This window comes from Hemicordylus capensis, chromosome 6 (genome assembly GCF_027244095.1).
Source record: "Hemicordylus capensis ecotype Gifberg chromosome 6, rHemCap1.1.pri, whole genome shotgun sequence".
In the NCBI taxonomy this organism is placed as follows: Eukaryota; Metazoa; Chordata; class Lepidosauria; order Squamata; family Cordylidae; genus Hemicordylus; species Hemicordylus capensis.
Window position 1 is genome coordinate 95,952,020 of NC_069662.1, and position 23,383 is coordinate 95,975,402.

Here is a 23,383-nt window from a genome sequence, read left to right on the forward strand (position 1 = left end):
TCAATAAAATAAGCCTAATTAACGTGTTATCCTATACACTTGTAACTCGCCCTTAACCCACAAAACTCAGGCAGATAGAATATATGATATCTTTACAAATGCATGTACACACATACCATGAAACTGGATAGAAATGCTGCAGAAAACAACTGGACTCTTGGATTCAAATAGGCTGACACCATTCAACAAATTAGCAAGTTTCAAGTATTTGACTTACCCGCAAGAAGCAAATATAAGAACTTACACTGTAATTCAACCCTGATAGTCTCAACTCAAAAGCTAGTCTTTTAAAGGTTCCATAAAAATATTTTGATTTATTGTGTCTCATATTCTGGAATAACACTACAATATTTTGATTTAGGGAATTGCTTTTTATATTACAAGAACTTAGTACAACCAACCCTGACTGCGTAGCATAACTCTTAGCTTCAAAAATCAGTGCCAAAGAACCTGTCTAAACTTCAGAAACATACATTGGTCATAGAGTAATAAAAATATCTAGCGTTAATTTTTTTTAAATTGTTCCTAGGCAATTTATTTTGCACTCATGATTTACAATGCCTTGATTAGACAAAATAACATATTGGTAGCTAAACTCAAACCCGAGATACAAACCAATGTAATATAGAAGGAAATCCTCTTTAGACTTGCAGAATATCTCACATCTAGTGCTGTACCATTTTGCTTTTCATATCAAATATCTCAATTCCTATTTATAGGATCTGACCATTTTAGTCTAGTTTTATGTGCAGTTTACATACATTTGAACTTTGCTGTAATCTAATTCTGTCCATAATATGACAGCAGCTTGCCAATTCCCTCAAGAAGCTTAATGTGATCAGAATCCAACTGGGAGCATAGCTTTGAGTATTTAACCAGACAAATTACAAATTGTTTTCAATACAGTGAGGTACACTAACTGGAACTAAAGGTTTAGTATGCTTATTGCAAGTTTCTCTTAGTTGTAACAAGCAGCGCTTCTTTGCAGATCTGTTATTGCTGTGGGTAATAGGGCTGTTGTGGGTAAGGGTATCCAGGCTGCTGAGGTCCTGGGTATGGTGCTTGTCCAGGATTTTGGTACATAGGCGATTGTGTGTATGGTAGATTGTATTGGCTATACATGTAAGGATTGTAGCCCATTGGCAAAGGCATCTGGCAGTATCTGTGAAAACAAAAAGAGGCCGTAAACAGCAGAATGTATAAATTAAAATACTGCTTTGAAACAGGAGAGCAGAGCACTAGTCTCTGAAGCTGGTCCTAACTATGATCTTCCCCATTCCCCAAATCAAGCTTTGTCCATAAAACATTTTTCTCAACAGCATCCATAATTAATACAAATTTCAGTTCTCCAATATTGTATTTTTAAGATGCACATTATAAAACACACACACTAGAAGGAATAGTCACTTATAGTAACAAGTATTTCAGTTTGCCTTGAACTACCAACATTATGCTACATAAATCTTGAGTACAGACACAGAAATGCTGGCTTTGTGTGGCTAAAAAAAATCATTTTAACACACGAAAATATTTGATTTTTATAATTATGCAACTGTGAGTGTAACACAGCACCATGTACAATTCTGATAAGTTACAGAAAGCCACCATATAGTGCTGAACAATAGTAATGAGGTACCACCATAACAAATATTCATATTCTAGCCAAAGTTAACTTTTAACTCCATTTTTTTGAATTGGATAAACTTAGTTTTAATTAAAATACAATGGGACTATAACGATGCTTCATGTTGACTAGGCTGTGCGCTACATAAATAATTATAAGCAATATTTTTTAAATATACAAGCACCTAAACATCCGCTTGCCACATTTTTGGTCAACATTCCACCAAATACTGACCTTAAACAAAACTGTGTAACAAGCTGATATGAACATCATATTCCGTGTTTCATGGTACCTGAACACAGCTGGAAACCATTTTATTTTTTACCTCCAACTTTATTTCAAACCAAACAGTGCTACTATGACTTAATAACTGTCCCATCTGCAGCATAAGTGATGGCCAATTCAGATTGTAAAGCAAGATACTTCTTAAATCATTCTTAATTAAAAAAACAAAAAAACAACTTACCCAGGGTATCCGGGATATGTTGGATAAGGTGGCCCCTGAGCCTGTGAGGGAGCTGTGTTAGTTGCAGAGCCAGCTGGAGAAGCTACTGTCCCAGCGGCTGCCGCTACAGGAACAGTGCCTGCACTTGCTGTAGGAATCACTGGTGGGGGAGGGCGTGCTGGTGGCTGTGGTTTACTAGACTAAATAAGAAAACTGGGGTTAGATATACTCTAGAACAGAAGTCAAGTGCAGTTCCATGATCTGCATGTGTTTTATATTTATGATACTAGAAATAACTCTGGAAAAAACAAATAAAGGAAGATGAAATAGAAGGAAGTAGAAGGTCAAGGTGCAGTTGTCAACTATCAGTAGTCACCACAAAATAAGACATCTCAGAAAACAACCCCGGTTATGTTAGCTTATTGGAACAAAGGATGGCAACGAAAATGCTACTATTTACTTTTTATTGGTTTAGTTATCTTTACTTACCACCATAGTTCTGGGAGCTGGAGTTGGAGCTGGAGCAGATGCAGGTGGTTTGTTTCCTCCAGCAGGACCCGTCTGATATGCAGGCACAGAAGGAAAAGAAGGAGCACTGGGCTCTCTAGCAATACTTTGCTGCAAATCTCTTTAAAAGGAAAACAGGTTTATAAAGTTTGAGGCATAATATGAGGCTTCAATATCCTTTTGCCTAATACAGACTGAACATTTGATACATACTTTTTAATATAGTACCTGGAATACAATCTTCTACACTAAGTCTGATAGAGAAAGCTACAGATTAATAAACTGGTTAAATTAGATCTACAGTTATATTAATCCTCATACTGTAAATACTACAAATATTTATATACTGCTTTTCAACCAAAGTTCCCAAAGTGGTTTACATAGATATAAACAAGTCATCTAATCAAACATTAAATTAAAATAATTAGTTATCTTGAGGACCTTTTTGGCTCAAAAAGTATTTAACAAAATCAAAAAGGAGATTCACATCACAGGACACTTAAACCTGTGTTCGACTTCAGATGCTATGGTTTGTTACCGAAAGTATCCGTCCAATTCGCAAAAAAGCCGTATATCACCGATTACATATGAACAGCCCTGCTGGACCAAGCCCAACGCCTATCTAGTCCAGCATCCTGTTTCACACAGTGATCCACCAGATGCCTCTGGGGAGCCCACAGGGAACACTCTCCTGCTGTTGCTCCCCTGCAACTGGTACTGAGAGGCATCATGCCTCTAAGGCTGGAGATGGCCTATAGCCACCAGACTAGTAGCCATTGATAGACCTGTCCTCCATGAATTTGTCTAAGGCCTTTTTAAAGCCATCCAAACTAGTGGCCATCACCACATCCCATAGCAAAGAATTCCATAGATTAATTATGCACTGTGTGAAAAAGTACTTCCTCTTGTCAGTCCTAAATTTCCCAAACTTCAGTTTCATGGGATGATCCTTAGTTCTAGTTTAGAGAGAGAGAGAGAGAGAGAGAGAGAGAGAGAGAGAGAGAATTCTCTGTCCACTCTTTCTACTCCCTGCATAATTTTATACACTTCAAATCGTGTCTCCTCTTAATCACCTCTTTTCCCAACTAAAAAGAGCCCCAGATGCTGTAGCCTTGCCTCATATGGAAGGTGTTCCTTATGAGGCAAGGATACAGCCTCGCCTCATGAGGCGGCAACCTTATGAGGTGGGAAGAATTCTCTTCTTCCCACCTCAAAAAATTATTCCCAAGGATCCCTGGACCCTTGTGAATGGTTTTGGAAGGATAGAGTTGCAGCAGGAAAGCGGGGACAGAGAAGTCCCCACTTTCTCATATCCATGTGTGAATGATGAAGTTAAATTCATTTTCTGTGTATAACTCCACATACAGTTTATTAGATATATGCCTATGAATTAATTGCTGGTTACAGCAAAAGTATGGAGACAAAGTATTTCAATGACTATAGAATGAGATTACCAAATGCAAGCAAGATCAGTATACCTAAATATTGTTAACTAGTCAATCTCAGTTATCAAACCTATTCTATATCCAGTTCATCCTTGCAAAATTATTTCTTGGCTGCCCAGAGACATAAGTTTTGGCAGGGTATAAATTTGATAAACAAACAAACAAACAGCTCAGATTACACTAACTATTATACTGACAACAGATTTTGTGTAATGTCCCAGCAGTCTGGTCTAAGAGGATATGAGCCTACAGGAACAGAAAAATCAGGATTCTGCTCCGGGGGAACAATTTGCCTAAATTTTACACCAACATAAACTGGGTCATGACCTAGCATTCACTCTCCTGTCTTTTGGGATCAGCAAGGCAGCCACTGTTTAAGCCAGACTGGAGAATGTATAAAAAAACATGAATATTTTACCCATATCAATTTAACATTATCACATGTAAAAAGAAGCTACAACAGGATTAAAACATTTCCTCTAAAGTACAGAATTCTGTATTTTAGGATAAATGCCTGCCAATCTTTTGAAGAACCACCTCCTGTTTAAGCAGCAGTTAGCTGAACCATTAAGATGAAACATTTTCTTTAATATGTGAAAGCACAGCAAGCTTACTTCAGAAGCTCATCCCTTTCCGTTTTGCGTGCAAACACAATGTCACTGCATTTATTTTGTAACTTCAGAAGGATTTCAGTCAGTTCGTTGTAAAACTAAAACAAAAAACAAACATTAATCTATGGAAACATTTTTCAAATAAAACACTGCATATTGACATAAATCATGTTTTCATGAGTGATAAAAATGGATGAGAAGCCTGTGGACACACCAGCTCAAACTAGTCCAGTACCAAAAAAGGACACACTTCCACCTCACTGCATTTTCCAACATCACTGTAAAGCATTGCAAACAGCATTCTGAGAGACTGCATGTCATGAAGGTCTGTGCAATAAATTTTCTCCATGTTTGCAACGCATTCTGTTTAGGCTTATAACAAAAACAGAGACAAGTGCTTGGTTCCTGGATCTTATGATGCAGCAACACTTGTGTCTACTTGAGTTCTAATTTCAAGATCATTGCAATCAGAGTCCGCATGACCACTGGCATGATGGGCTATAGAAGCACTGCTCTGACCAGAATATTGTAAAAGAAGCATGGAAATATTCTCCGTTAGACAATTATGCAGTTTTAGTAGTCACTGTGGCCATGAGTTCTCCTTGGTACTGTGTTGCATCTTTAGGGACCATTTAAAGCAGTTAACTGCTAACTGATTGTAATTGTTTTGTTTTAATGTAAATCGCCCTGAGCCATTTTGGAAGGGCGGAAATTATAATAAATAAATTTTAACTAGAATATAAGAGATTTGGATTCAGTAAGGCTTAGCACACTCTCACCACCCAATACTGATGACTGGGAGGCAGAACTCTTGGAATTAATCTTTCAAAAGCAAGCAACGTACATAAGAAATATCTTGCATGTAGTATGACCTTCTGGAATGCTTAGATTACAATTATTTGTGTTCTGTTCCGAGCTCTGAACAGAATACAAATGCCTGGATCATTCTGTTGGAACAACTGGTCAAGCTCGTTCTAACGGAACAAGCTCAGAACACTCAAAACGTTGCAAATGCCATTTTGCACTCCAGAACGGCGCTCTTCTGGCCTCCACACAGCAGCCATTTGCATGGTGGTGCTGACCATGTGAATGGCTGCTGTGCATGCGCAGCAGCCAGACGAGTGCCACTTTGGAATGCAAAATGGCACTTGGAACACTCAAAGCGTTCTGACTCGGAATGGAGTCATTTCGTTCTGAGCTCGGAACAGGCCCTTCATTTGAAGGGTGTTCTGTTCAGAGTTCAGAACACTGAAGACGGCCAATTTCGAGTTGCAACATCCCAAGCTCGGGACATTTTACACATCCTACTTCAATGTGCTTCCTAAATTCAAGCCACAGCCATTTTCTGTCCCTGTGATTGCTTGGAAGAGAATCTTGGGCTGCATTCCAGTTCTGACAAGCGGTTTTCCTAAAAAGGCAATACTCTGGTTAATTTGCAAAAGACCTGTAACAAGCAGAAGGAAATGCCCTCGCTGATTGCATTATGGCATCAGCAGGTGGTGTGCCACCTAGCCTGATGTGTGCACTTTTGATCTTGCATTAGCCACCTGCATCTGCCATCGGACCACGCACCCCACACTGCCTGCGTGCGCCCATGAGTTCGCTCCATGCTTCAGCTCCCCGGAGGAAGATTCCCTACAGTTAGATTCAGGTAGTTATGAAGAATGCCTTTTTCTTTTCTTTCACCCTTAAGCCTCTATCCCCTTTCTGAGTATAGTAACTATAGTAATGTGCCTAACCAACCACTTTTTTATTTCCTGTACTCCTATTATGATAAAACAACTCATTTTCAAACTCATGTCTCCATCCCTTCTTCCCCCTTTCCAGTGCACCCATTCCACAGCCACCTGTTTCGCATAGCTCTTGAGGTATTTTTATTGCTGTTCATGGGTCTGTGACATTTAGTGCTAATTTCCTCCACTTGAGCCTAAACCGAGTCATGGAGGATGGTAGCTGACCCACCTCCTGCAGGCCTCATAACATCAGCTGGTATAACCTGGCACACTGGCTTCTTGCCCAACTGGATATACTTGACACTTTCTCTTTGATTTGGCCCTTTTCTCCATTAAAGGGTAAAGATAAAATAAGCCTGTCTTGCTGGTCCTTACACAGTATATGGCATTACTATACCTTTGTGCCTTCTTTCAGGTTTGCTACTAATTCAACAAAGTTGTCATTGGCTACAGCCAAGTTCTTTAGAACTTCGTCTCTTAAATTGGATTCATTATTTGATTGTTTCATCTTGGAAAATTCCTGGTGAGAATTCTGCCATGAAGAAGAGAAACATGAGTAATATATACTTAAAAGCATTTCACCAATTGCATACTATCTTACAAAGCTTCTTGTTCTTTCAAACGGGAGCACAGCAGTCTGCTAGGATGAAACATGCATTTTATATTATTCAGTTTAAAGGAGAGGGCTCTACATCTATATACTAGATTTAAACATTTAGAACAATCTGGAACTGTATGAACTTCTAAAAGGACAGACTGGCTTAGAAGTCATTGGCCAAGCACACATTAGAACATATTACAAAGCATGCAAAATACCTGAATGCTATTGAGCAGTTCCTCCTGTTTTTTCAGAGTGTCCTGAACTTTATGCGTGAGACTTCCATAAAGGCGATCCAACTCAGTGACAGAAATGGCTTCTTCATTCAGAGCACCATCCTGTGCAAGTGCTGTTAAGAATTTTGTCGTCATGTCGAAGTTTATCAGTTTCAGATCATTCTCAAGTTGTTCTCTCTGTTTTTTCACCTCATCCAGACTAGCTAGCAAGGATTTTAAGACATTAACCACCTAGAGAAAAGTTACATAGTTTTTGGTATTTTATTTGAGACACTTTTGCAAATCTTATGAGCCAGAACTAGAGGTTTTTTTTCTGTATATGGATGTTTAGGACTTATTTTTGCCCTTTACGATGGCATACGGACTACAGGTATGAGTGTGCAGTTAGCATAAACTATATTATCCACAGCCATCCATTAAACCATACCATACATTAACCATAGCAAATCCATATTAGAATCCTGAAATTCCTATTTGTATTTTAAGTGCTTGGAAAGGCCAACTCATTGGCAGGCTTGACAGTATAGGACACAGACTTGAACAACTTGGGACCAGACTACACAAGATGTGGGAGAGCTGCGACGGAATCCCTCAACACTTTAAGGGGAGGAAAGCAAATTGGGGGTTACCAACCAGGGCCACAGCACTGGATAAGGGGTTAAGACTCTTGCAGTTCCTCAAATTATTCCCATCCTCAACTGCAATTTTGCTCTGCAGGGAAAGTGTTTTGACTATTTCTATATCACTTTTCAACAAAAGTTCACAAAAGTAATTTGCATAGCAAAAGAAATAAAAAAATGTTCCCTGAATCAATATTTACTTATACACACACACACACACACAAACAAACCAGTGAACATACACTTGAAAGATGCTATGATGGGATTAACAGAAACAGTTGTTTGCCTTTTACTAAATAAAAGAGAACCACTTCTAAAGGTGCCTCTTTACCCAATTAGCAGGGGATTAATTTAACAAGTACCCATAAGATTTTCTAAGTCAAGGGCAATAAACAGCTTCAGAGGCGCTATTTAGACTGGGAGGTAAAGGCATGCAGGAAGGGTACTTAATCCATCGCCCCCACCCCTGCCATAGCCCAGATTCAATTTGGAAGGGCACTTGCAACTATTCGGGGGGGGGGAGCATTTTCCCATCCCATCTGGTTTTGGCTTTATGAGGTTTTTTGGTGACATAAGACTTGGGGTGGGTTTGTGTGTGTGTTTGTTTTTCAAAGGCATTCAACTCAAACTTTTAGGAAGTTGCATTATGTGCTTTTAAAAGACAAAGCAGTAACATGGGAATGCTACTTAAAGTTTTAAGACCCATTCTTTTCATTGCCCATTCAGTGTAAGGAGAATTGACTGGGTAGGAAGCATCTGAGTGACTGGCCCTGTACAGCTGTGACAGGCCTTTAAATGTTCCAGCAGCATCATGAAATCAAACTATGCAAAAGAAGCTCCCATGCTGCTGCTACCAGCACATCTAAAGGACAGGTTAGATGAACCATCAACTTTTATAATCCTATGTCCTCGATTTCAAGTGGCTCCCCAAATCATTCCAAGGCATATCCACAGTGAACCAGATTAAATGCTGGAAAACCTGATCATCAATCTCGCTACTAAAACTGGATTTTTCATTTTTACCTCACTGCCCTGCATAGTTTTTGCCGGATTTGCTGATGGAATTGCTGCATTCAGTTCTGCTTCAGGCTTACACAACAGCGAAATTGTATCTCGATGAGACTGATAACGTTCTTTAACTTGTTTGTCGGCTTGCACAGCTTTATCCAAGATATTATGGAAATTGGCTCCCTCTACAAAAGAGCAAAGATGTTTGACAACAATGTTGTATTAAATCATTAAATATTGTATTATTATCAGCATGCTCCTGTGAAAAATGTTAGCAATACAGTGAGTCTGAGTTACGGTTAAGCTAATAAGCTAGTGCTTGTGTGAACCCAAACAATTCCACTAATGGATCCAAGCAAGGATCCATTGCTTGTTCCAGTGCTGCAGGAAAACAGCAACTGGAATTACAACCAACCAATGATTTGAGTTCCAACCCTTCCAAACTTAAATCTGTGAAAAAATCCAAAGTTCCATCTCTCACTAGAACAAGATTTGATATGCCTTGTCTTATGTTTTATATGGGTTCCAAGGTCTTTGGAGACTGGCTGCTGCTTCCTACCCTTTGGCATGCTAAGCCAGAGGCAGCCTCACAAGAGTTTCCCTACTTTTCTAGAGTAGCTACAGCAGAGATTTCATGGTGCCACAGTGTCTGGGTCATGTGCCATATACTAGAAATAGAGATGTGCACTAATGGCTTGTGCACAGGCTGACGGGGCACAGATACCTTAAGGAACTTCTTACCTGCTCCTCCCTGCCACTTTTCCAGGTGCGGTGCCTGCTCCCCAAACAGCCGCACGGAACTGTTCCCTGCAGCCTCTGCATGGCGTCAACACATGTGCATGCCGACGCCATGTGGAGGTTGCAGGGAACAGCGCCACAGCCAGGCACAGCCAGTTGCGTGCAGAAAAGCGGTGTCAGGGGGAAGAGCAGGTAAGGAACTCCTTAAGGGAACCACTCCCCACCCCGTGGAGCCAGCTCAAACACTGGCACTTGAGCCCGTTCAGCGCTTCCCAGAGAAGGCGCCAAAACGACTCGTGCACATCCCTAACTAGAAGACAATTCAGACTTTCTATAGAAACCAGTTTCTATTCAGGTACTTGTTTAAAGAACATCAAGTTATTTTGTCTTGTTTCTCATTGAACAAGAGAAAACCGGAGATGATTAGGCACTAGAGATAGTATTAATCTTAGGACATGTCACTATCTAATGCTAATTTCACTTCTATTTCTTAGCTGGCTATAACAAGTTCTGTTCCTTCAACTCCACCTCCATCTGGATACACTTCTGAAAAAGTACTATAAATTTTGACAGAATAGTATGGGGAGAAGTTTAAAAAGCAGAGGTGTTTGATCCAGAGTAACTACTTCAAACTGGCATGTTCAGACAAACAGGTTGCTTATCTGTAACTTATGATCTTTATGTGATCCATAGTCATTCATAATCTAGGCACAGGCGCAGAACCCAGGATTATGAATGTTCTACAGATCACACTAAAAATCCTGTTGCTCTTAACTAATCCTATCCTAATTTGGATAAACTGTCATTTTTAGGAGTGCTGGTTTATGGAGAGTAGGAAACACTCCTAAAAGATCTCTATATTCTTCATAAACAGTGACTTTAAAAAAGTTAAAGAGTCTTTGGATAATCAAGTCATGCTCCTACTGGTCTCATGTCTCAAGTTCCCTTTCAAGGGCAACTAAAACCTACATCATAGAAGTGTAACAAAATTCATAAAATTAGAAGAGTCACTTTCTATATAGTATTACACTAGACTGCTGCATAGTACAGCCACCTTTTTCTAATGAACTATATTTATGCAGCTAACCCAGAAAAAAGCTCAAGAGAATCTGTGATTCAGAGTCCAATATATAGTTGCTCTTGCGTTGCTTCCTCTACTGTTTCTCCTTATAAAGATGCCACATTCTGCATGGATCTCTTTTGGGTAAACCTTAACACAGAATGCAGCTACATGCTAAACTACACATTACAACCAACCCAGCACAAAGACCAGGGCTATGACAACAAATATTACCTGCCCTCAAAGGCTTGTAAAGCTCATTAGATGGTGTTCTTTGCCAGCGCTCCTTGAACTTGTTTCTCAGTTCATTGTCTGTTGCTTCCTCTTCATCCAATATCCTTAAAGACTTCAAGAAGAAGAAAATTTCTAACATTATAGAATTTAAGATCAGCAACCAAGTACTTGGGGGGGGAAGAAACATCACTAACGAAATGTTTAGAACAAAGTGAAGCAACATTAAAAATACAACTGTACTGCCAATAATTTCATGAACACCCACCAGTTAACTCCTATATAACTCAGTGGTGATGCCGCTACATGGTTAAAAGGAATTAAGTCTGCTAGGATGTCGTCGACTAGAATTATTATAAGTTTACCTCATCCAGAATCTCTCTGTTCCTCTGTAGCAGTTCAGGAAGATCTTTCATCAACTGATCAATTGTCTGGATGCCTCCTTGCTCAATCACAGACTTAGACTTCTGCAGGATAGACTGAGGAACACTATCCCCAGATACATCCTCAATAGCAGCAGGCAGATTGAGGGAAGCCAGCACTCTGAGAAAAAAGATATTACTTCAGTTTGAACCCACTTGCAAAGTCACATGCTGCTTTAAAAGAAAAAAAAATTCCAGTTGCTCTTAATCTTTTATGACTGCTCTTAAAACTTTTGCGATTGTATTAATAGCTTTTGGTATCATTTTCCATGCCAAAAATATATATTCATAAGCAATAGTTAATGGTTGCTATTTTGACACATTCAGGGTACTTGAGCACAGTGAGTTTCATTTCAAGTAAGTATCCTTGCCTTCTTCAAACTCCCTATATGGGTTTGACAACAAAAATCAAAAGGGCTAAACAAGATCCTTAGTGCAAGGGGAGGTCTCCCTGTCAATTACATCTGTAATATGCCAACAAGAAAACATTTTAAGACACTCAGACATCAGAATAATAAACTCACCCATTTGCCAGATTAGTGGCCTCTCTCATCTGAGCAATTGACCTGTTCACCAGATCTGCTTTTCTTTGGTTGTAAAGGGTAAGAGCTTGCTGCACTGCCAGAGGAACCATCTTCTCAAACAAGTCTAACGCAAAACAAAAACAAATCCCGCTATTATTTATACTCTACAGTGTACCTAAAGGATCTGAAACATCAAGCCATAAGCACATGCTCGACACTGCTTTCTGGGAAGGAAAACCTTTCCATAAAGAGACACCTTTATACAGGTATAGTATCAACATTTAAACTTACCACTCCATCTTGAATTCCAGTTTAAGATTATTTAAGGAGCAAAATTACATGGGCACATATGGAAGGAAGACTGTTCGTATCAGCAAAGAGCCACAAGCAAGGTTAAGTTCTACCTGCAGCTATCTGGAAAGGTGAATGTAACCTCAAGGTGGTCTAAAATTTTCTCATCCTTTGAAGAGAGAAGCAGTTTCATAATGATGAAAAGATTCAGAGCACACTTGGGCTTCTTGAAGTAGCAGGACCCTATTTCAAAGATCCTGGATGGGCAAGGCCCTAGAAAGCTCAAGCAATGAGTGACTACAGACTAACCATCCTGGGCTGGGGGGAGGGACACATGGCAAGAAAATATTTGTGGCCTGCATGATATCATGTTTTGCTTATTACTCTCCATTTGCAGAACTCCTCTCACTTAAAAAGGGGGGCTAGCAAGACAGCACTGAAGTGAGAAGATCCAATATCGTATCTCTGTACTCCAATAGAACTACTAGAAGTGAACTGTCAGCCTTCCAACACTAAAACAAGTGTCAGCACCTGTATTGTTTACACACTTCACATAAGGGTATTCATACACCTACAAGTAGCATGATTCTACCCCTTTGCATTAATATTTGCCACCACCACATATAATATCAGTTCAGTGGGATGGGCAGACAAACCAAACATTTTCTTGCAGAAGCAGTTTCCCATCTCCAAAATGGGAAGAATAGTACCTGCCACACAATCAGATACCCCCCACCCATGGGCCCTCAGGGAAAAAGTGATAAACCTAAATAAGCTTAAGAATTAGAAAGCGATTGTTGTAAAAACCAATACAATTTTAAAAAAAAAGATTAGAAAGCGATTGTTGATGTCAGGCTTGCTTTTTAAAAATTTTTTAAAGCACTTACCAGTAAATTTCTGACTCAGAGGGATAGTTACTGGAGTAGCTTTCACGAGACTAGCTTTCCCAATAGGTTCTAGATCTTTAAGGTCAGGAATCCTGTCATGATAGATGAAGTCATTGTCCTTCTTAGCAGCTGTAAGTGCACGGCTGATCTTGTCAGACAAGTCTTTTACATTCACATATTCGTCATAACGAGATGCCACTGTTTTTACTAAATCAGCAGCATGCTAAATTTAAAAAAAAAAAACATACGTTTAAGGCACACTATTTCTATAAGATCCTATAACCAAAAGGCATATCATTAGGCAGAGTTTCTCCTTAAGGCATATTATTAGGCAGAGTTTCTCCTTAAGGTAAGAATCTAGCAGAATTATTGCCTTAAGGAGAAACTCTGCCTAATGATTTGAAATGCAATAGCAAGACGCTTGCCTGAACATACAGAAAAATTATAAACTAGTAATCACCACATAAAATTAATGCTATGCAGAGCAACAGAATATTTAGTTTCTACTGCAATGTTTTATAGCATAAGCCCAGATATTTGACTCGGGTCTGCTCCTACTGTATTCAGAAGGAGAAAAAGTTGGAATGCATGAGTCTACACTGGAATTCAGGGTCTGCTCTTACATCTTTTGCACATTGTTGCAATGATTTGGGCACGGAATTCTCTACAGACAATGTGTTGGAATTCTTACCAAGAAGATCAAGAAGGAATTTTTCATGTTGTCTTGAGTGGCTTTGGGGGATCCCAAGTCTTTACCTCTTTCATAGGGATCCTGGGGGCATATGTTCTTCTTTACATACAGCTGTGTGCTGTATATATCTTGATCCTTCTACATCTGGCAGAAATGGCATACGCAGGATGGCGTACTAGTGAGCCTCGAGGGAGGGCAGTAAGAGACAGTGTGCATATGTGTACGTGTCTATCTTGCCTGGTCTTAGAAACAGGATTAAGAGCTATTTCCAAGGGATTAGTTACAGATGCCTATAATAGCCTCCATCATGCACCACTCTCCTCCCACTTCATTAACCAGCAGGCAGGCTATTGCCACACTTGGTCAGTGTCATTTGCCAAACATTTGCTAATATTAGCTATAACTGGTCAAGCATGAGATTGAAACAGGTACAATGATAGTTTTCATCATGAAAAAATCAAACTGTTTAATTCTTTTCTAAACATGTTTCCCCCTACCAGTGTGATTATAGTATGCTCAAATTTGCATTACACCTTTCTTTTAAAGGAAGTTACTCACTTGTAATCTTGCTATTTCTTCACCAAATTTCTTCTGTTGCTTTGCCAGGATAGACTGATGATACTCTGCATTAGCCTGCATCATGCCGTGTTTTGCAGCCAGAACAGGAAACACCTCCTGGAAATAAAAATACTGACCAGGGGAAAGTCCAACCACATAAACCATCACAGACAACATGGGATGCAGGAAGAAAGAGGAAGAAGAACAGGACATTAGAGTCACCCAATTAATGGTTTAGATAGGTTAAGACATGAGAAGTGGTGGACACCATGCAACCTTTTGTGGATCAATCTTGGTAAAGTATGAATACTGCTCCGTATAATGAATTTGAGATACTTTAAATTGGTTTAGGGATTTCAGTTCACTTAAGTCATGAACTCAGTAAGCTTACTTTAACAGAGGTTAAGAACTCAAGTACGCATAGAAAGTGCAGTGGGAAAGCCAGCCAACCACCACAAGAGCAAGTTCATCTAAGATCACAAGAAGGACCTATATACAAAAAATTAAATTATGCAAAGCATCTGTGCAGCTTTATTTCTCTGTACAACTATGAACATGTTTAGGCACATGATCACACAAAGTTAGGTAGAGCATGTGATCTTGGTGTTACAAAGGCAGACTAGGCAACAATTTTTATAATTACAGTGGCTGACATGTCACAGAGCACAACACTTGAGGTGCAGACCTGTCCACACTGCTGCAGGGCTCTAAGACGCTGCTGCACAAGAGTTGCTGCTGCAGGGGAGTCAGTTCCAGTACTATTGGCCCCTGCATGTTCATAGGTGCGCAGCCTATGAACACGCAGGGGTCAGTTGTACCAGAACAGCCATCTTGCACAGCAGCATTGCTGTGGGTTTTAGCGGTGTAGATGGGTCTGCACCACAAGTGTTGTGTAACACTTCAGCCAGTGGCTTCAATGAAATAACTATTGTGACTGCTGGCAAGTACCTGTATTGTCTGACAACACATGGAAGACCAGACCCGGAAAAAGAGGGATGTGAGAAAGTGTGTAAATTGCCCATTTAATAAAGCAACAGAGATGCAGTTGCTGAAGTAAACAAATTACTGCATTTGCAGTAGCTACCTATAAAAACTTATATCATCTTCTGCTTGAAGCCTCACTGAAAGTGCTTCTGCTCAAAGAATTTTTAAACACTCATTGTTTTCCCAGAACACATCTTGGATCTGGTCTACACATACAGCAGAATGAGATTTTTATTATCCTGAAGTGTAGAAACCAATTCCAAAGAATGCATGTGGAAAGTCACATTTGTCATGCTCATCAAAACACAACAATTGCACGGAATGCACTGGCCCAGAACCAATATTTCAAGGTGCTAGTTTTATCATTTTCTTTCTTTAAGTGCAGGGAAGAATTTAGAATCGACATTCCCAGCTGTAATAGGAAGTGGTATAGTCCACTTCGTTCTGCTGAATACACAGACCAGGTCTAAGATAACATAAAAAGACTAGGAGCTATCACCACTGAAATGGGCATTGAAGGCCAGAAAAACACTTAAGCCTACAAAAAACCTCCTATAATCATTATTTCAACAGAACCTACTTTCAAGCAGAGATATGAGGTGGAAAATTCTCTCTCATACTTTATTTTTCTATGGAAGATTTTCCATTTCTAAAGTTTCCAATTGAAATTGGCTACTTGAAAAATATTTGAGATACACTGAGGGAAAATATTGTGGTGTTTAACTGAATAAATAGGTCAGATAACATGCCAAATCAGATCACAATCAATTTAGGGCACCAGGGAAATTTTGTACATTTGAGAAAAAATTAAAGCAAGTGTCATGCAAGCATTCTGGAAAATTTTATAATTCAAATTTTTCCAGAAAACCCACACCTCTGCTTTCAAGCAACTGTGCTACAGATGTATCCAATCAGCTGACTTAAAACAGGGACATGTGTGTCAAGAGCATGTCTCTCTTCCACGATCCATCCTGTGCTACTTATTACATCTTACATTCAGCAGCTGTGCTCAGCAGCTAAGCTATGAAGTATGAGTACACATTAAGACAGCAATTTTATGCCCCTTTACTAAGCAAAGCACATAGCTTCATCTATGAAGTTACTGCTGCACTGAGAAAGGGAAGGATTGTTTAAACTAACGGAATTAACAAGCTCCTGCAAAACTGGTAAGATATCAAAATCAGCAGCACGCCATCCTAACATCATGGGATAAAAGGCAAGAATAATTTAATGGTTAAGACATCCACCTAAACAAAGTCAATGTTTGTAGTTTTTGAATATTCAAAGTGTCTAAATCTAAAACAATGATCTTTCTACAGACTTGAGTTGCAACATCTCTCAAGTTATAATCTAAAATACAAATAAGATTAATTTACATTCAGAAGACAGATCTTTGCCGTTTCAGTCTATTTTTTGAGAGTCATGAAGTCAAGCAGCAAATCCATACTCCCACCAAGCCTATCCCAAGGCTCATTTTCTTGATTGTGTGAGATACCACAGTAAGAGAAACAAACCCATTAGAAAGCATGTTAGTATGAAATCATTTTTAGTGAGCAAATAAACAGACCACATGTCTCGAAGGACAGTCACAAACATCCCATGTTAAAGCTGAATGAAATCAGAAATTCAATTTCATTCCAAGCTTATTACAATTTTATCCCACCCTTTCTTCAAGGAGCTCAAGCAACATAAACACCCTCACTCACTGTTTTGCAGCTTTAACATTAGTCTTTATGCTTTTCTAATGCTGATAATTTGCATTTATTACATTCCTTGTTGTCACTTAAAATTTAAGTACTACTAAATCCTCAATCATATACATATCCTGCACCAAGCACACAGCATGGATTGTAATATTTGAAGAGTCCACCAACAGCCTCAGATTTATTTATTTATTACATTAATATCCTGCTCTTCCTCCAAGAAGCCCAGAGGCTCCATACATGGTTATGTTTATCCTCACAACAACCCTGTGAGGTAGGTTAGGCTGAGAGATGTGTGACTGGCCCAGAGTCACCCAGTGAGTTTTATGGCTGTGTGGGGATTTGAACTCTGGTCTCGCTGGTCCTAGTCCAACACCCAACATAAGCCATGTCAACACATAGCACATTTGTACTTTTCATATGCTGCCTTAACTACGAAGTTACCAACCTTGGGTAAGGTATCCTTGTACTGACACTGTTTGAACGCATCACCATAGTAATCAGCAGCTTGATTTGCAAGTTTTGCTATGATAGCATCTTTCATTTTATCTAAAATAAAATGTAACAGCTATTAGAACGGATATCTGTTTGTAAAGTGATCCAAAAGCTATTTTCATATATGCAAATTACAACAGGGGGGAAAAAGATTAAACATCGCATTCTCACCAGATTTTAATGTTCTGAATATTTTTTCTGAAAGGTCTATTTTGACCACACTTCCCACTATCACCCTTCTATATACAAGTGTTAATGAGTTTAGAATCTACTAGAGATCTATGAATCTGTTAAATTTTTCAGAAACATGTAATCTGGATAAAAAGAGCAACCCCAGAACAAGCAGCTATCAAATAAATGCATTTCAGACGGCCAAGGTCATTTTCTATTTCACTAAATGAAGATTAAGCCACCTAACAGTGGTTCTCAAACTGGTCTTTAGCTGTGGTAAGGTCACAAATATACATGGTGACACAGCCACATTGCTATGTCTTACATAGGACTGTGATGAATATATGAATGGAACAGATCAGTGACATCACAAGGCCCCAATGGCCTCATTTGAGAAAATTAAGTTCCACATTATTTTAGAAACTATCTACATGGAAACATTTTTCCTTAAGTATGAAGCTAGAAAGTAAACCCACAGAATACTTGTATTGACATTAATGTGTTTCTATTAGGGCAGTTTCTTAGATTAAGTTTTTAAATGTGGAAGTGCTCTTGTAATTCCAGCATCTAGAAGTATCTTAGGAATTACTGTACAAAAGATTTTGCATATCAGTTTCTCACAAACACCTACACGCACACCTACACATAAGATCTGCACACTCTCAAGCAGAATCCATTTTAAACCTTTGCTACATTAAGATGACATGATTTGCTGGACAATTCCTATGCCCCAACATGGAGGTCGCTAGTATTCCCTTGATCTTCCTCAAATATTAGGTTTTTCAACAGAAATTGGGAACATTCCCAAGCACTATAATTTTTAAGTGTAATTGACATACCTCTGGTAGCTTTTAGAAAAAAGACTTCTTGAGCTTGAGCCAGCATGATAAGACTCAGGGTACCAGCTGTATCTGGGGCAATGTCCACTGTAGGTTCTCGATTTAATGAGGAGAGGACGGTATCTTTAATATGCTGGAAGGCACCACTAGCAAACTTAAAAGAACAGTATATGCTATTAAAGATGCATGTATGATATTACCATGCAAGCTAAAATCAACAATTAGAAAGCATATTTAAGGCTAAGCTGGTTTTGCATCCATTACAACTAGAAAATTTGAGCAAGACTGATAAAATGAGAACCTAACAGAAAAAGTCCAATGTTGCATACTAGGCTGCTTAAATATTGTGGAAGTCAATGAAGTTTAAGCTGTCTATGTGCAGGGCTGCAGCCTTGGATAAGTAACAAGCTCCTTAATATGAAACATGATTTTTGGATAAGTACATTAAAGATTTATCACAAGCTCTAGTACATAAGTATATGCATTTGTAAAGTTTATATATTACATATGAGATATGCATCCAACTTTCCAACAGAACTACTAACAGTTTGGAGAATCTGTTCAACCGGGAGAGAGACATACCTGGTAATGTTTAGCAGCAGCTTTTAATCCTTCATCATTGTCAAGATTCTGTTCTGATGCTATCTGGCTAGCCAAGGCTCCACAATTGAACAACACACAGGTCTTCTCATAGCCCAAACTTGCCAGAGCTGAAACAAAATGTACAAAAAATAGTATTCTAACCTGCACATAAAAAATAGTCATGAAGGTTATCTGAACGAAGGAGGCTACAAACAACTGACAGATATGCATGTTCCAATGAGACTGCATGAGCATATGAGATATATGAGATATAGCATGAGCTATATCACTAGATATATAGAAAATCTTTTGAGAAAACAAAACCTTGACTTAAAATTCTGTTCTCACACAAACCCCACTTCCTCACTTTAGTTGGGAGTTGGAATGAATGAATGAACTCAGCTGATTTGTAAAATATTCATTATCCCTAGAAACAAATATTTCACAAATCAACTGAGTTTTTTGTTCCAACTAAATGGACTTGCTTTCAATTAAATACACAGAATTAGTCTGCATGTTACAAATGAATAGCCAATTTAGCATAGAGTCACTTCAAAAATAAGCAGCAGTCTGCTGCTAGTGTATATATTTATATATACACATGGTTCTTACGAAAGGAGCACTGGTTACTCACCATGAAGGCTTCTTTCTGCTGCTGGACATCTTGTGGGTTATCCTCCCCTATACTACTCCAGAGGGCAGGAATATGCAAATCAGTTAGAAGTCTTTAAGTAATCTGAGGTTAGCCTGCCCAATTCTGAATAGCTAAGTTGATAAAAACAGAAAGCAACCAGGGAAAAAACTAAGATGATGATGGCTGCTGCTGAGGAAGTAGTCCCTGCAATAGACCTGGCTAAGATGTCCTCAACTCCAGCAGCAGGAAAAGGACTTGAGTAACCAACGCTTCTTTCCCTGCTGCTGGGGGACAACATCTCATAGGCTATGCCAGAGCTGATATTCCTGGATGCGAGCATCCCAATCTACTATAGAAGGAGTACCTGCTGCAAAACCCTTCTACCAGAAGCGACCTCAGCTGAGTGATGTAAGTCCATTTTATAGTGTTTTGTGAAGGTCAGTAGAGATGACCATGTTGCTGCTTTATAGATTTCAGCAACAAATTGAAAATGCTGCCATTGTTGCCACTGCTCTGGTAGAATAGGCCAAAACAGAAATAATTGGAAGGTTGAGGGTATAGTAAGCTAGAGAGATGCACGTCTTGATCCATCTAGCTATAGTGGAAATGGAGACCTCCTGATCCATAGATGTAGGTAAGTAAGACACAAATTGTGCATCAGAAGACCTAAACGGCTCAGAAGGTCTAACGTAAACTTTCAAACACCTCTTAATGTCTAGCTTGTGCCAGGCACGCTCTGAAGGATGTGTGGGACTGGGATAGAACAACAGTAAGAGAACATCCTATGAACGGTGGAAAATGGATGGTACCTTGTTCAGGAAAGAGATCAGGAATCAGCCTTATGGAGAAAGCACAGAGATGCTTATTGACCTATAGAGCTTGAAGTTCTGAAGATCTGCCTGTCAGAGTTAACTGTCACCACAAAGGCCAATGTATAGGAGAGTAGGCGAAGGGGTATAGACCAGATGGACTCAAATGGAGGGCCTTACAAGACTCGGAGTACCTTATGTAAGCTCCATGTTGGAAAGTGGTGTGTGGTAGGTGGAAAAAGTAAGGTAGCTTCCCTAAGAAAATGTTCAATGTGAGATTGTAGAAGCCGTCCTTTCGTGTGTTGGGGCCAGAAGCCCTGAAAGTGCCACTGCTTGCCTTTTTAATGAGTTAGCCTTCAGGCCCTTCTCTAAGCCATCCCGTAGGAAACTAAGCACATCCTTCAGATCACAGAATTCCTTGGATATGTGATTATGTCTACACCAATGCAAGAAGGCCCGCCAAATAAACTGGTAGATATGATTGATGGATGCTTTTCTAGAAGCTAGAATAGTGTCCAGTACCTTCTCAGAATAGCCATATTGCCTCAGGTGGTTCTGCTCAGTCCCCAGGTGGCAGCCCTAACCAAACCAGATCATGGTGCAAGACTGGGCCCTGCTGCAGGTGGTCTGTGGATACCGGAAGGAACCATAAGCCCATAACGGTGAAGCAGAGAATTTCCAGAAACCACAGTCTCCTTGGCAAGTATGGTGCTACTAGGATGACCTCCGCCTTGTACAGATGAACTTTGTAGAAGAAGCGGCTGATCAGAGGCACTGGAGGAAACAAATACAGCAGCTCCTGAGGCCAGGGAGCCAAGAGAGCATTTATTGCTTCTGCTCCCACGCATGGGAATCATCTTGGTAGTTTGGCATTCTCTGGTGCCACAAACAGGTCAACCTGAGGTTTTCCTAGGTATGCTGTGAAAAAATTGAAAACATGTTGGTTGAGACTCCATTCTGCTGGGTGGAGTGCCGTTCAGCTAAGCCAGTCCATTTGGTGTTGAGAAAAGAGTTCACATGGTGAGCCGTCAGAGATGCCAAGTGTGTCTCTGCCCACTGGAGAATGAGGGTTGCTTCTTGATGTTAATGAGGGCAATCTGATCCCTCCTTGGCAGATGACATAGGCTTTTGCCATTATATTGTCCATGCAGACCAGAACATGTTTGCGTTTTAGCAGATGCTGAAAAGCTATCAGTGCTAGCCAAATAGCTTTCAGTTCTGGCCAGTTGATGCTGTGCTCTTTTCCCCCATGAAGTTCACTTCCCTTGAGCAGAGTGCTGGAGGCAGTGGGCTCCCCATCCCCGAAGACTGGCATCTGTCATTATGATAATACTTGATGCGTCTAAGAACGGTTTCCCCAGGGGGAAGCCGGTTTGGTGTAGTCCACAAGTTCAAAGCCTGATGGCACTCGGCGGGGGGGTGGGGAGACTAGAACTTTCACTTGGGACTTTACTACTATGGCCTTTTGATAAAACAGCAGGAACCACTGCAGAAGGGGTAAATGGAATCTAGCCTAGGGAACAGAGTCCACTGTTGCCACCATAAGCCCCAAAAGAAGTGATAGGGTGAGTAATGGTACTCTGGTGTTGGTGAAGACAGAGCGAATTCTTACCAGGATTTTCTATATATGCTCCTGGGGGCAATTAGCTTGTCTAAAATGGCATCTATTAATACACCCAGGTGATGTAGTTTTTGAGAGGGGAAAAGATGACTCTTGAGGTGGTTGACTAGAAAACCATGACTGCTCAAAGCTTGCAGGGTCAAACTTATGTCTGACCTTGTTGAAGTCAGGTTCAGTGATCTGAGCAGCAGATCGTCGAAACAGAAGTCCTGACACCCTGGAGCTTGAGGCGAACTATCAACGGTGCCATAATCTTTGTGAAAACTCTGGGGGAGGAAGACAGGCTGAATCAAAGAGCCTTGTATTGGAAATGTTTGCTCACATATTTGAAGTGGACAAATAGTCAGCTGTCTGGGTGGATAGGCACTTATAAATATGCCTCTGTCAGGTCTTTGGAGGCAAGGTAATATAGACGAAGGGATACCGTGATTGATCTCAGTGTTTTCATTTTGAACTTCCTGTGCCTGACAAATTTGTTGAGAAATTTGAGATCTAGGACTGAGCGAGCTGTCCTTTTGGGGTATGGTAAACAGAACAGACCCCGCCCTGTTGCTGAGGAGGTGTGGGCTCTACCGCCCCATCTCCTCCAAAGGTTGGATGGCCAACAGAAGGCCTGAAAGCTTGCTGTGCGAATAGGAATGCGGGGGTGTCAAGAACCTGCTTGGAGATAGGGCAATATATTCTCTTTCACAGCCATACTGAATGGTCTGAAGGACACAACTGTCATTGGTGGAGAGCTCCCAGGCATGAAAAAAACCAGTGAAGCGGGCCACAACAGACAAGGCAGCGAGTCAGGATTGCCATCTAGCTGTTTTTGACTGGGCCGGAAAGGCCTGTCACCATTGACTGAAGAGTCTGTTGTTGGATTGAAACTTATTCCAGAAGGGGCGCTGTGTTCTGCTGCCATTGTCCCATGGTCTAAAGGAAGGTCTAAAGAGATGAAACGAGTGAAATGGCTTTATATTCTGCCTATGGAAATCCCTCTGTGCTGTCAGGAGGACCTCTCTCTTGTCTCTGGTCTCAATGCGTATGTCATAGGAACATAGGAAACTGCCATATACTGAGTCAGCCCATTGGTCTATCTAGCTCAGTATTGTCTTCACAGACTGGCAGTGGCTTCCCCAATGTTGCAGGCAGGAATCTCTCTCAGCCCTATCTTGGAGAAGCCAGAGAGGGAACTTGAAACCTTCTGCTCTTCCCAAAGCGACTTCATCCCGAGGGGAATATCTTGCAGTGCTCACATATCAAGTATTCAGATGTAACCAGGGCACAGCCTGCTTAGCTATGGGGACAAGTCATGCTTGCTACCACAAGAC

General features: G+C 40.2%; 1 protein-coding gene across 3 annotated transcripts in view; it reads right to left on the reverse strand.

Moving 5' to 3' along the window:
• Nucleotides 1-285: 285 nt before the first annotated feature.
• The window catches only part of PDCD6IP (programmed cell death 6 interacting protein), a 36,574-nt gene continuing 13,476 nt past the window's right edge, over nucleotides 286-23,383 (reverse strand). For 2 of the 3 annotated variants that reach the window (XM_053261894.1, XM_053261896.1), the window contains exons 4-18: nucleotides 19,004-19,131; nucleotides 18,422-18,575; nucleotides 17,365-17,465; nucleotides 14,230-14,361; nucleotides 12,981-13,203; nucleotides 11,803-11,926; nucleotides 11,222-11,399; nucleotides 10,860-10,971; nucleotides 8,843-9,012; nucleotides 7,182-7,430; nucleotides 6,763-6,897; nucleotides 4,636-4,730; nucleotides 2,559-2,697; nucleotides 2,091-2,269; nucleotides 286-1,162 (exon numbers count right to left, since the gene is read on the reverse strand). In XM_053261894.1, the coding sequence (XP_053117869.1) occupies nucleotides 994-1,162; nucleotides 2,091-2,269; nucleotides 2,559-2,697; nucleotides 4,636-4,730; nucleotides 6,763-6,897; nucleotides 7,182-7,430; nucleotides 8,843-9,012; nucleotides 10,860-10,971; nucleotides 11,222-11,399; nucleotides 11,803-11,926; nucleotides 12,981-13,203; nucleotides 14,230-14,361; nucleotides 17,365-17,465; nucleotides 18,422-18,575; nucleotides 19,004-19,131 (2,288 nt within the window). In that variant the 3' untranslated portion in view covers nucleotides 286-993. The remainder of the gene's footprint in view (nucleotides 1,163-2,090; nucleotides 2,270-2,558; nucleotides 2,698-4,635; nucleotides 4,731-6,762; nucleotides 6,898-7,181; nucleotides 7,431-8,842; nucleotides 9,013-10,859; nucleotides 10,972-11,221; nucleotides 11,400-11,802; nucleotides 11,927-12,980; nucleotides 13,204-14,229; nucleotides 14,362-17,364; nucleotides 17,466-18,421; nucleotides 18,576-19,003; nucleotides 19,132-23,383) is intronic. The other variant, XM_053261895.1, reaches the window with a different exon arrangement.